We start from the raw sequence: 13,919 nt of genomic DNA, 5'->3' as shown, positions 1-13,919 counted from the left end.
TTACTGTGCCTTTACTTTTTTGGTCCAACTTGTCCCACGTTGACTCTCATACAAATAACCTTTCTAGTTTGCATTCCCACGGCACAGGTTGCCTCACCACTCCAGCTGGTGCTTGAATTAAGAGTAGCTACAGATGAGTCTTCAATACAGGGACCCCAGGGACCAGCCTGCCAGTGATATACAGTACAAGGATGCTCATTACAGCTGCGTATTTCCTGCAAGGCACTGCTGTTTGGACACTGTGCTGCTCCTATTCAAAAACAAATAATATAAAAATAACATTTGTGTTTTCAAAAAACATTAGTGGCACTTTTCACATTTAAATAATAACTGCTCTGAATTAAAAAAAGACACATGAAGCTGGCTTGAAACTACGCAAGTTGTCATTTATTCAATTGCAGTGGTAAACTGATTCTGATTTTTATGTGGCAATGCTGTTCTAATTAATATCAAGAATCAATGCTAGGGCATCATGTGTATTTGCAGCCTATACTAATGATGTAGACTGCAAGACAGTAACATTATGCAAAGGTGTGAAGAGGATATAAAGACATTGCATGGAGATCGAGACAGGTTAAGTGAGTGTGCAACACCGAAGAAAGTGTGAAGTTATTCGCTTTGGCTATGTGAATAACAAAGTAGAATATTTTTTCAAAGTTGTGGAACCTGTAAATGTGAATGCTTATGGAGATTTGTGCACGGAACACAAAAGCCAGCACACTAATCAAAAACAAGAATACTGAGATCTCAAATAAAACCAAAAACTGCTGTAAATATTCAACAGATTATGGCAGATTCCGTGGAGACAGAGTTAACATTCAGGTTTGTGAACTTTCAAGAGAACTGGAATAAGTTAGAAATATGATACATTTTCAGCAAGAGAGTGGGATAAAGACAAAAGGAAGTTCTGTGGTTTGGTGAAATTAAAAGACAGAGGAGTTAATTTTCCACAATGGAAGAGAATGACGATGGGGCAAGAGAAGAAAAAGAAGTTAGCCTGCAGGTTCAGCAAGCATGTCTGCCTTTATTTCAAACACATTGGAATATAAGAATTCAAAACAAGTCCTACAATTGGCAGGGGCTTTGGTGAGATCACAGCTGGAATCCGTGTGCAATGTTGTGTCTTTGTCTTTGAGGAAGGAAGGATATATTCATAATGGAGACAGTACAGTAAAGATTTAGAGGACCAGTCCCTGGATAAAAGGTTTATCCTTTGGGAAGACGAGTCAATTGGGTCTGTAATCTTTGAAGCAGAAGAGTTGATCTCATTGCAACATATGTTATTCTAAAGGGACTTGACAGAGCACAGAGTGAGCTATTGTTTTCTGCTGGCTGTTTTCTCAATTCATTCCTGGGATGTGGGCATCATTAGCTAGGCCAAGATTTATTGCCCAACTCTAATTATCCTTGAGAAGGTGGTTGTGAGATGCCATCTTGACCTGCAGCAGTTGATGTAAGGTTCATCCAAATTGCTGTCAAGTCGGAGTTCCAGGATTGTGGCCCAGTGACAGCGGAGGGACGGCGATATAGTTCCAGCATATTGTGCGTATTTCCTGGAGGGGAAGTTGGAAGTGATAAGGTTCCCATGTGTCTGCAACGCTTGTCCTTATGGGTTAGGAAAGTGCTGTCAAAGAAACCTGAGTGAGTTGCTGCAGTGCATCTTGTAGATGGTAAACACTGCTGAGTCTCTGAGTCAATGGTGAAGTGAGTGAATTTTGAAGGTGATGGATAGGGTGCCAACTAGGTGTTTTGGTTTCTTTTGAACGATGTTGAGCTTCTTGCATTGTTGGAGTTGCATTCATCCAGGTAAAACAGCGAATATTGCACAAAATTCCTAAAATGTGTACATGTAGATGATGGACAGATATTGGGGAGATGAAAGGTGAGTTATTTGCTACATTTTTAGGCTAGGGAATCTAGGATCAAGGGAGTACAAATTCAGGATGAATGGTAAATCATTCAGGACTGAGATGAAGATACTTTTTTCACTGAAAAGGTTATGAATCATTGAAACTGTCCGGCCAGTAAGGTTTGTAGGTGTAACATAATTGTACATTTTTAAGGCTGGGATTTTTGGACTTTCAAGGAAACAAAATGTATGAGGAGCAAATGAGAAAGTGGAATTGAATCCCAACATTGCCACTCAATACATTTATAACCAGTCTCAATGGACCATATGGACTTCTGCAACTTTTATATTCATAGATGATATCTCAATGATTGTGTAGTGATTGGAATGAGGGTCAAATGGATCTCACTGACTATGAGGTCCTTGATTGGGGCTGATAACCTGAGCCAATCAGGCAGCCCTGGCTGGTAGATATAAACAGGAGACTCAGAGTTTCCTCATTCTAGGGACTGGCTCTGAGCTGGTTGGTCAGAGCCCATGTACTGCGCTCATGTAAATAAAAGGTGACTTGGTGATGGGATACCGGCATCTGTGCAGTTATTTCAGTCTGCATATTTGAGTTCAAACTTTAATCACAAGAAGTCCTGTAACTACTTTTGTAAAAGGTTATTTAAGTTTTTTACTGCAATTAGTCACCATTTTTTTTAGAATAAAAGCAAATAAAGTTAGCAATTTATAAGCTGGCGATCAGATGCAATACTTGAAGTATTTTTGTATTTAATGGTCTTCTATTGACTGATAGTTCACTTGTTTTTAATGCTACATATAGAAGAATCTAGTTAACTGGGAAAACAGACTGAGTGCAAATAAATTGTTCATGTCCTGGGCTTGATTTTCTCAGACCCATGGAAATGGGGTTGGAGATTGGAAGCTAGGGGCAAAAAAAAGGGGTCAATCCCCTGTTAGGATGGTTTCATAAAATATTCCCATTATCAAAGAACTTTTACATGATGGCATGATAACAGCATTAGCTGCCCATTTCAGCCTCCTACCTGTCCCTCCATTGCCAAGACAAACCGCGGCTCCTATTGGAGGAACAGCACCTTATCTTCTGCCTGGGCCCTCTACAGCCCGGAGGACTCAACATTGAGTTCTCCAATTTCAATAACCTCCCTCCCCATTCCCTGACTCCCTTTCCAGCCCCTCCCCTTCCCTTCCACTGCTCCCTGCCACCAACCGCATTCACTCCTCCTACTGACCAATCAGGTCATGCCTGCTGCCTGTCTTCACCACCCTACCCCTGCCTTCCCCTTTATCTGCAGCTCCCCCTACACCCATCCCCAGTCCTGAAGAAGGGTTTCACCCGAAACGTCAACTTTTTTTTCTGCACCTCCTGATGCTGCCTGGCTTGCTGTGTTCTTCCAGCCTCCTGCCTGTTTACATTCCAATGACGTGAGCAGCCAACAAAGCTGGAATATTTTTGTCACTTGAGAAACGTTCCTCACCATATGTGGAGACACTTAGCTCAATAGAGGTGGCCTTCCTTCAGCAAGTCCAGGAGCCATCAAAATTAAAATGGTCCACAGCACATGTGGATGCAGGATTACAATCTTCCTCAATCCTGCAGAGAAGCTTCACCCCCACCCTGATGTCCAGCGTTAGCAATCTTCAATATAGCCCTTCTGTATTGGCCAGTGAGGGAGCCTCATGTTGAAGCACCCTCATGGTTTCCAACCTTCCTCAGCAGCATACAATCTCAGGGAGGAGCTGCTGAAGCTGCAAAGTTGCTGGTTCTCTGATGGGGCCTCCGGCCTCAGGACCCATCCACTGTCTGTATCTCAATGGCAAGTGCGGGAATGGTCAGTTAGCTGGCTGTGTCCTGCAGGATTGCATCACCAGTCCAATTGTCAACAAGTTTGGCTTGAGACCTCATTTGGACCCAACATCAAACTTTCAAAACTCATGGGAACTTCCAGCCCAATGAGTTCCCTTCAAGTGAATTTGGAAAAATAATCCCAACTCTTTCATCTATTACTGAATGGTTAATAGGTTTAATGAGACCAGCCTTGTAACAAGAATTCCATCTAGTTATCCCGTTAAGTATTGTACATGAATTATCATCCAGTGGTGAGAGTGAAAATTGGTGGTGAGGTGAAAAAAAGGCCCAGGTCATCCAACAGGAAGACAATCTTTGCTGAAGCATAGACAGGAGTTGTGCATTGTGAAATGGGGATTCCGACTAGACGGGAAATTTCCAGTCATTGTATTACATTTAACCAACTTTGTGAAATGTTTGATAAAGGAAGTTCTTTGCATTTAGTTTATGAGACCTACTTATTGAATATGCATACTGTTTGAGGAGGTGATAATCTGGTGGTTTTATCACTAGACTATTAATCCAGGGACCCAGGTAAAGTTCTGGGAAACACAGTTCAATCTCACCATTGCAGATGGTGGAACTTTTATTCAAGAAATTTATAGAATTATGTGTCTAATGGTTTTATGGTCATTATTTTAAAACTCTTCTGTCCTCTCCTGTTCTGACCTATGTTTGACTCCAGACCTACAGCAATATGGTTGACTCTTTACTGACCTCTGAACAATTAGGGATGGACAATAAACATTGGCCCAGTCATGGCCACATCCCATGAATGAGTTAAAAACAGTTTGACTCATAAAATTCACAACACTCAATATACATACAGCTCTTCAACTGGAATTAAATTTTAGACGTCAAAAATATTCAATGACAGGTGAAACGGCAGGACTCAATGAAACCTAGTTATGAGATGATGGCTACTTTTATAAGTGAAACATATTTACCAGTAATTGTGATACAGATGATGAATGATAGGACCCTAGGAAGTGAAAGACCTCGGTTAAGGAGGCAGATGAGATACTTGCCTTCATTAGTTGAGGCAATGAACACCAGAGCAGGTAGGTTATAATGGAGCTGTATAAGATATCAGTTAGGCAATAGTTGGAGCACTTAAGCAGCCATCAAGACATTTAATAAATATTTAAATGAGCATTTGAAACAGCAGAGCAAATAAGGCAATTTCTGGAAAATAGGATTAGAATAGATAGATGTTTGATGATCAGTAAAGACATGATGGGCTGAAAGGCCTTTTTCATGCTGTGAGAACTCCATGACTTCATGAATCTGGCATTAATCACCACGTTATTGGAAGGGTGCTATTGCAGTAGACAGCACGCAGAGGACATTCACCAGGATGCTGTCTGGCATGGATCGATTCAGCTATGAGTGAGTCTAAATAGTTGGGGCATTCTCCTTACAGCAGAGAAGACTGATGGGTGACTGATTGAGGAGTACAACATCACAAGTGGTATAGGTAGGGTAGATAGGAACAAATATTTTCTCTTTGAGGAGTTAATTAAAGGGGGAATGGACTAAGGGAAGGTTGAGAGGGGATTTAAAGAAGAATCTTTTCACCCAGAGAATAATAAGTATCTGGAACTCACTGACTTAAAGAGTGGTAGAGATGGAACCATTACAGCACTTAAGATGTATTTAGATAAATACTTGAAGTGCCTCAGCAGACAAGACTATGGACCAAATGCTAGAAAATGGGACTAGAATAGATAAAGATTTGATGACCAGCATGACACAATGGGCCAAAAGATCTCTTTTATTGCTGTTAACCTATGGATCTATATTATCATCAGTTATACAGCATTGAATTATGACAGTTAACACTGTAGAAAAATCATCTTCTGTTTCTTTGATCATCATCACCTGATGTGTATCAATACATTTACAGACCATCAAGTGATTTGACAAGTATAACTTGGTAGAATCCCTGATAAAACGGAACACTAAGATGCAGAATTAGAGTGTAACTATAAGCATTTTTAATTAACCTGTTCAGACTTGTTAAGTCACACCTCTGGGTCAAGTAGAACCTAAACCTGGACTTTTTGACCTAGAGATAGGCACTACCTAGGCCACAGCAGCCATGAGTAGAACCAAAGCTTTGTTCATCACCTGCATGTCTGGAGAGGTGTTCCTTATTATAAGAATCAATTAACTCAATTAATAGCATCGAATATAATTCAATAGTTTAAATTTATGCAGATAATGTTAGCTATTGTTTTAATTAAATCATTAATAATGTGTTCTTTTCACAAAAACAGCATAAAAGAATCTATCCAGTTTGTGGGATTGATGAGCGTACCTTCAGCTGCGTATGCAAGAATTGAGCGTGCGCGCATCTGTTTACCCTCGGTGTTCTTGCCGGAGCAGGTATATGAACAGGATGACCATTCTGACCATTTGCTGAGAACACAGTCTCTTGGACACGGAACGTTGCACAATACTGGAACTGGATAGATAGCTTCTCTACACAAATTTCTGTCGACCACATCTTCTGTGAGCAGAAGAAAAACACCAACAGTTCATTACTTTACAGCGAAAGAAGTAAATCAGAGCCCACATGCACAAAATCATAAACATTTGACAGAAGTAAGATAGCAAATAGCCTAGTAATTGTAACTTTTAAAATATTAACATATATTCACAATTCTAAATATTGAATGAATGATTTTATTGTCATGTGTGTTTTATAGTGAGAAAAATGCAGTGAAAAGCTTTTCCATTGTCGCCATGATCGGGTGCCAGTTTGAAGAGAATACAAAAAGAAATAGAAAGATATAGATTAAACAGTGTCCATCAGTCCAAAGATAGTTCATCATCAACAATGCCTGCACCACCATCCCTCCTTCACCGCTTTGCCGCTGCCAAACCCAACTTATAAGACCATAAGACATAGGAGCAGAAGTAAGGCCATTCGGCCCATCGAGTCCACTCCGCCATCATGGCTGATGGGCATTTCAACTCCACTTACCCGCATTCTCCCCGTAGCCCTTAATTCCTTGTGACATCAAGAATTTATCAATTTCTACCTTGAAGACATTTAGCGTCCCAGCCTCCACTGCACTCTGTGGCAATGAATTCCACAGGCCCACCACTCTCTGGCTGAAGAAATGTCTCCGCATTCTGTTCTGAATTTACCCCCTCTAATTCTAAGGCTGTGTCCACGGGTCCTAGTCTCCTCGCCTAACGGAAACAATTTCCTAGCGTCTACCCTTTCCAAGCCATGTATTATCTTGTAATATTATGATGAAGCTGCCGATCCTCAGGCACCAGCTTTTGCCACTGGGTCAATTCTTCTCCACCATCACCTCGCTATCGCCTGTGCCTTGCCCACCACCATCAGAGTCACATCTCTTGCTGCTCAGCCCATCTCAATGTCACGGTGGTGCCTTTCCACCACTGCTTCGCTGCCGCTAGCGTCTGGCCCAACCAATGACAATGTTGCCAATTGTCAGGTGCTATTTTCTTCCACTAGGCCTACTCCGCCATATCCTCTCTGTCCACTCTAATGCCAACTCCCTTGCTCACCCCAGAAAACTAAGTAGGGGCTCACTTGCTATTGCCACGAGGTCTGCACTTGGGCTTCTTACCGATGCCATCTGAACACAAAGACAAGAGGTAAGTTAAAAAAAATCAAAGCAGTCAGAGCAGATGGGCCACTGCTCAGGAGACCTTCTCTGCCACCACCTTGATGATGTGATTGCCTTTTTAGGATTAAATAAAATACATTATATTTTGTGCATAACAAATCCCCACAGACAACAATGAGACAATGACCACAGATCTATTTTTTAATGGATTTGTTTAATCTAAATAGAAGTCAGATACGAGAAATAACTTCTCCACTCTTATTCAAACAGTGCCGTTGGACCTTTTACATGCGAATGACTGGGCTGTCAGGTCCTCAAGTTTATTGTATCATTTGCCCTGAGCCCTGAACTGCAGTGTTAGGCTGGATCTTGCATTCCAGTCTCTGTAGAGAGATTGATGCCTGGATTTTGCAGAGTGCCTGTCCACTCCCCACTTCAGCCTTGAATAAAAGATCAGTTAGGATGTCACGCGTGAAAAACCCAGTTTTAACTGGCTCTGGGTAAAGTTGTGAGGTTACCTGCCCCAACTGCCCTCCCAGGAAGTACATTCCAGATCCGCATCAACCTCTGGGCGAAAAAGATTTTCCTCAAATCCCCTCAAAGTTTCCTGCCTTTCAAATTATGTCCCCTTCTTACTGACCCTTCTATTCACCTTGTAAATGTCCCTCATAATCTTATACATATCTATCAGTACCCCCTCAAAAGAATTTCTGAATTATGCTTCGGGCCCTTGCACAAGGCAGTTTTTGTCAAGTGCATGTAGTCCCTCTCCAATGCAGAGGTTAAAAAAATTAATAAAGCTTTTTGGTGGCTCTTGCTAACAATTGAGTCAAGTCCATTTAATTTCCACGACAGTACCTGTGAAACATCTCTCTTTTTACTTTTTATCCAGTCCTGAATATTCATAGAAATCCATAGCTTTCTGAGGCCGTTGCTCCTATTTTTCACCCAAAAGCAATATGTTTTGCCTGTGCTCCCCCAACCCCTCCACCCTCTACCTTTATGAATGCCTCACACTGTCCTACTGCAGACTTGCCCTCAAGTAGTTGTTCACTGTTTGAGAGATGGCCACTGTTGGGGGTACAGTCAGAACCAAAAGAAGAGATTATGGAATCCGAACTGAAGATAAGTTTGGGATGTGAGAGGAATCCAGCTGACAGCCCCAGCAAGTATGTTGAGAGAGCTAGACCAGGTTTGGGCAGCCGGATGTTTGGGTAATGACCTTGACAAGGAGGTTCGGGAGGGAGAATGGTGACACTGGTGACAGTAAAGGAGGCTCATCCTTCACTTCTTGTTTGACACCAGCTTATTCAGAAAATTGTCTTGTCAAATAGTTTGAGCTGAGATTCTCCCTGTCATAGATAAAACAGAGCTGACTACAGGATAAGGTTTCTTAGGCCACAAAATGGGTGGGAAGGCTGCAGGTAGGCCATGCAATACACTTTACAAGCCCACTTCCACTTTGGAACATGCTAGTGGAGGGCCGTGGAGTACAGTCCTGAGTTGGCACAAATGGTCAACACATAGCATTAATTATCCTTGTACATAAAATCCAGAAAAGGAGTTTGAATAATTCATAAATATCTTGGATCGGTCATGCTCCAAAACAATTCATAACTAAACACATTTATTAAAACAAAAATGTCCTGTTACAAACTCAGATTTCAAGTTTCATTGAATTGTTCATACTCAACACATTGGTTAACATGCTGTAATAAAATTTATTTGCCTTATTTTAATGCATTAATAATTTGATTACTAACTAATTGTGTTGAAAGAACATGAGAGAAGTGGGTTAATCAATGCAATAAATATAATGCTTGCAGGATGTCTACTCCAATGTGATGGGTGGTTTAACCTAATACAGTATTATTGCATTCATAATGTGAATAGATCCTGCTGAAGTACAATCTGACTTTCAAATTGTTCTGATCTGATTTACCATTGCATATCGATTTTCAGACTTACTATGCAATCATTTTATGTGCTTGGGGCTGAACTAAATGCTGAAATGTGGCCTTGCTCAAAAGTCTAATTGCCTTTTAGTGAAGCTAAGTCCCTAACGTTATGAATAGTGAAGTAGGCTATTTTTTGGAGAGGGAGGTAAAAATATTACTGCGCACCACGCAGCCAAACAGCAAGCAGTGAATGGATTTAAACACGTGAACTGCTGCATTACAATATTTCTATAAGTCTTTGCACAGCTACTTGCCTGCTCATGTGGCATCCTCTCTTTTCCTGAGGAAGACCTTTTGCAAATGGGATTCCAAGAAAACTCACAGACATGCATGAATTCCAATTTCCAGAAAAATCTCTACAGAATGTGATGACTCCACCAGATGTCATTTATATGTTGCATGTTTTTTGATTATATTTTGGGAAGGGATGTGAACAATTGCAAAGCTTAGCCTGAATTTATGAACCAGTTAACATTGCACCAACATTTTATTTATAATTGCTGCAATGAAGCACAGAACTGAAGGGACAGTTGGCCATCTAATTCAAGTCATTAAGCTGTCTGTAGAAGCACAAGTAGACTTTTATCCCAGAAAGCCAATTGCAATCAGTTGGACAGGTTGCGATGTCTTAACAAGTTCTACTTATTTTTCTTTTTGCCGTGTGGTTTTCGGGCCACATCCAAGTGTTTGGGTTGAAAACAAACTGAACAGGGATAAAGCAAGGCTAACAACTGTCTTCATGCTTAGGCTTCTTTAGAACTCTGGTTAATGCATGCTAACAGTATGTACAATTATACTCAGTAATCTGAGATATACCAGCTTCTACTTTTGCAGTTACCTTGTTGGAAGACCATTATCTATTTGAGTTTCTCTTTTCAAATCCCAGTTTCTCTGTTTGCACTGTGCTATTTGTGCCTATTGAGGACCAGCTCCGAAATCATTACAAAATTGCTCCAGGTTCCTAAAGCCCCCATACGACAATTTTAATTTCTTGAAAGTATTTTCCTACACTCTGACAACACTGCAGTAACATGAAACTTATTAAAACAAACCCAATTGATCCTACAAGTTATCATTTGAGGGAATCTTCAACTTTGCTGTTCATAAACCTTACAATGACCAGATGTCAGCCCCTGGAAGTTGATTATGATCAATATAGCTTCCGATTGGTAAAATGTGCATATTCATTAAGGATTATTGGAGATCCAGGCTGGTGAAGCACACTAATTTATATGGTGCCAGATAATGCAAATGTTGCTGAACACGGTCAGAAAATACCAGAAAGTGATACCTGATTCCCCTTACTGTGAGCTCAATCAGTTAGAGTGCTCATATCGTTGTCACACAATAAATTCGAAGATATCCTGTTGAACAGGAAGCTGACTGATGGCAAAACATTGACTGATTCTTCACATGGCACAGTGGGAACTGTGCCAACATGCTGTTCCCATTGATAGTGAACAGTTGATATTCTGTATGACGAAGTACATCAAATAAAGATGAATCTGTGTAAGTTCGAACACCACCATGCAGTAAAAGCACAAGTACTATCAGATTGAAGTAAATGCAGAACAAACTCCACCAACAGCACTTGTATTTCCTGACTCTATAGTCCTGCTCTAAACTTCTTTTCTGTCCATTTCACTGTTCCTTCCAACTGTGCCTTTCAAATGACAGATTACAAAACAAAGTCATATAATGCAACAGAGAAAAAGAATATAACCTGAACTAGAACCTGAAACTGCTCTCCCTTATTCCGATTTAAATTCTACCACTTCACAGTTCGGATGCACACACTGCAGACAGAGCTGTGCTTGAAGTTGCAATTTGACATAAGATTTGATTTTCAATAAATAGTTTTTTGGTTATACAGAACTTGATTTTCTCGAAAAACATTAACAAATCCTAGCTGTTAACTGTCAATCAGCATTAATGGGGCATTCTCCATAGTTATGCCTCAACTAATCAAAGTCTCCTTGGCAAGCAATCAGCACTGCCCTTTCATGTAGTATAAATGTTGATTTTTCTTCCATGAATTTGTACATTTACAAAAACTATCCTGATGAATTAAAACATCTTTTTTTACAGCACTAATTTTAAGTGGGTACATTATGGAGCTGAAACTGACTTGGGCCACCAGTGCAACTTCCTCAGCTTCCCTCAATACTGATTGAAATATGTGAGGAATCAGGTATGCTTGTGAACAAACATCTGTATACCTGCGCAAGGAGACTGTAATACAAACACACTGCTAAATGTCCTTGTTTATTGTCGAGCAATAAAAGGTATTTTTAACTTTCTAAAGGGTGTAATTTCCTGCATAGATTACCAGTAAACATTGTTTTAAAGCATATTTCTCATGCTAAATGTAAAATATTTTATCTAAATAACAAATTTAAAAAGTGTAGAACCATATTAGAGAAGTCCTCACATACGAGCAGAAAGAATGTTGTATTCTTTAAGATAGTATTCTTAACGAAAAGAAAGGTTTCTGTTATTCCATGCTTTTAGAACAAAAATCATAGAGTAGTACGGCATAGGAACATTCCCTTCAGCCTAGCGCATCTGCATAAATCATGATGCCATTCCAAATGGATCCCATCTGTCTGGTTATTGTCCATATCCCTCTATTCCCTGCCTGTACATGTATCTGTCAAAATGCCTCCTAAATCCTCCTCACATATCTGCTTCTACCACTTCTTGTGGCAGCACATTCCAAGCACCCACCACCCTCTGTGTGAAAAGCTTGCCTCACACATCTACTTCAAACTTTCCCTCTCTCACTTTAAATCTATGACCCTTAATATAGAAATTTCCATCCTGGAAAAGAGACTCTGACTATCTGTCCTATCCAGGCCTTTCACAATTTTATATACTTGTATCAGGACATTCCTCAACCTCTGACACTTGGTGAAAACAATTCAAATTTGTTCAACCTCTTCTTACAGCTAATACAGTCCAATCCAGGCAACATCCTGGCAAAGCTCTTTTGTATAATCTCCACATCCTTCCTATAGTGACCAGAACTATAAACAATTCTCCAAATATGGCCCAATTCAAGTCTTATACAGCTGCAACATGACTTGCCAACTTTTATACTCAATCGCTTGTCCAATGAAGGTAAGCACGTTGTAAGCCTTCTTTATCATCTTATCCACTTGTATTGTCACTTTCAGAGGGTTATGAACTTGCATCCCAAGATCTCTCTGTACATCAATACTCCTAAGGGGTCCTGCCATTTACCATATACTTTCCTTTAACAATTGATCTCCCAAAATGCCTCACCCCATACTTGTCTGAATAAAATTTTATCAGCCTTTTATCTGTCTAACTTTCCAACTGATCCATATCCTGCTGTATCCTTTGACAACCTTCCTCACTGTCCACGACTCTACCAATCCTCAAGTCATCTGCAATCTTACTAATCAGATCACCTACCTTTTCATCCAAATCATTTGTATATATTACAAACAACAGAGATCTCAGCACTAACCCTTGCAGTACACCAATGGTCACAGAATTCTAGTCAGAAAAGTACCCCTCCAGAAATAACCAAGCTAATTTTGTATCCAACTTACCAACTCACCATGGATCCAATATGACCTAATCTTCTGACCAGCCTATCATGAGGGACTTGTCAAATGCTTTAATAAAGTTCATGTAGATAATACCCCCTGCCCTACTCTCATCAATCATCTTCATCAGTTCCTCAAAAAACTCAATCAAGTTTGCGGGACAAACTTTTCCTTGCACAAAACCATGCTGACCATCCCAAATATGTCCATTATTTTCCAAATGCAAGTAAATCTTGTCACTAAGAATCTTTTCCAATAATTTCCCTTCTACTGATATAAGGCTCACTGGCCTATAATTTCCTGGATTATCTTGTTGCCCTTCTTAAACAAAGAAATAATATTAGCTATTCTCCAGCCTTCTGTGAGCTTGCCTGTGGCTAAAGAGGATGTAACGATCTTTGTCAAGGCCCCCAGGTAATCTCATCCCAGGCCTCCCACAGTGTCCTTAGATAGTTCCAATTCGGGCTTGGGGACCTATCTACCTTAATGTTTTTCAAGACACTCAATCCCTCCTACTTCTTAATATCAACATACCCCTCCGTAATCTTACCATAATCTGTGAACTTCTTCGTGGTGAATGCTAATGCAAAGTACTCATTAAGGACCTCACCTACTTCCTCCAGCTCCACACATAAATTCTCTCCTTTGTCCTTCAGTGTCCCTATCCTTTCCCTAATTACCCTTAAAATGCCTTGGGATTCTCCTTAACCCTACTTGTCAAAGAAATTTCATGGCCACTTTTACTACTCATAATTCCTTATTTAAGTTCTTTCCTGCTTCCTTATCCCTAATCTTGCCATCCTTACCTTTCATCCTCACAGGAACATACTGGTCCTGTTTTCTGAACAACTGGCCTTTAACAGACCCTCAACTGTCAGATATGGATTAACACTCAAACAGGATTTGCCCCCGATCTATGTTCTCCAGTTTCTGTCTAATACTGTTTTAATTTAGCACTTTTACCAGAGAGCCCATCTTATCCTAATTATCTGAAAACTTGTAGAATTATGATCACTGCTTCCAAAATGCTTCTCACTGAAAATTTGATCACTC

The 13,919-nt window shown here is 40.3% G+C and overlaps 1 protein-coding gene across 1 annotated transcript in view; it reads right to left on the bottom strand.

Annotated features, from left to right (window-relative positions):
- The window catches only part of LOC122549803 (thrombospondin type-1 domain-containing protein 7A-like), a 403,547-nt gene that overhangs the window by 113,334 nt on the left and 276,294 nt on the right, over positions 1 to 13,919 (bottom strand). Inside the window, exons 7-8 of the mRNA XM_043689852.2 lie at positions 6,046 to 6,237; positions 16 to 250 (exon numbers count right to left, since the gene is read on the bottom strand). Of these exons, the coding sequence (XP_043545787.2) occupies positions 16 to 250; positions 6,046 to 6,237 (427 nt within the window). The remainder of the gene's footprint in view (positions 1 to 15; positions 251 to 6,045; positions 6,238 to 13,919) is intronic.

The sequence above is a fragment of the Chiloscyllium plagiosum genome, unplaced genomic scaffold (genome assembly GCF_037043375.1).
Source record: "Chiloscyllium plagiosum isolate Xiang-an unplaced genomic scaffold, Cpla_swu_hap1 HiC_scaffold_5, whole genome shotgun sequence".
NCBI classification, from domain to species: Eukaryota; Metazoa; Chordata; class Chondrichthyes; order Orectolobiformes; family Hemiscylliidae; genus Chiloscyllium; species Chiloscyllium plagiosum.
The sequence above is the reverse complement of the archived record's forward strand: the minus strand, read 5'-3'. Positions and strand labels throughout refer to the sequence as shown.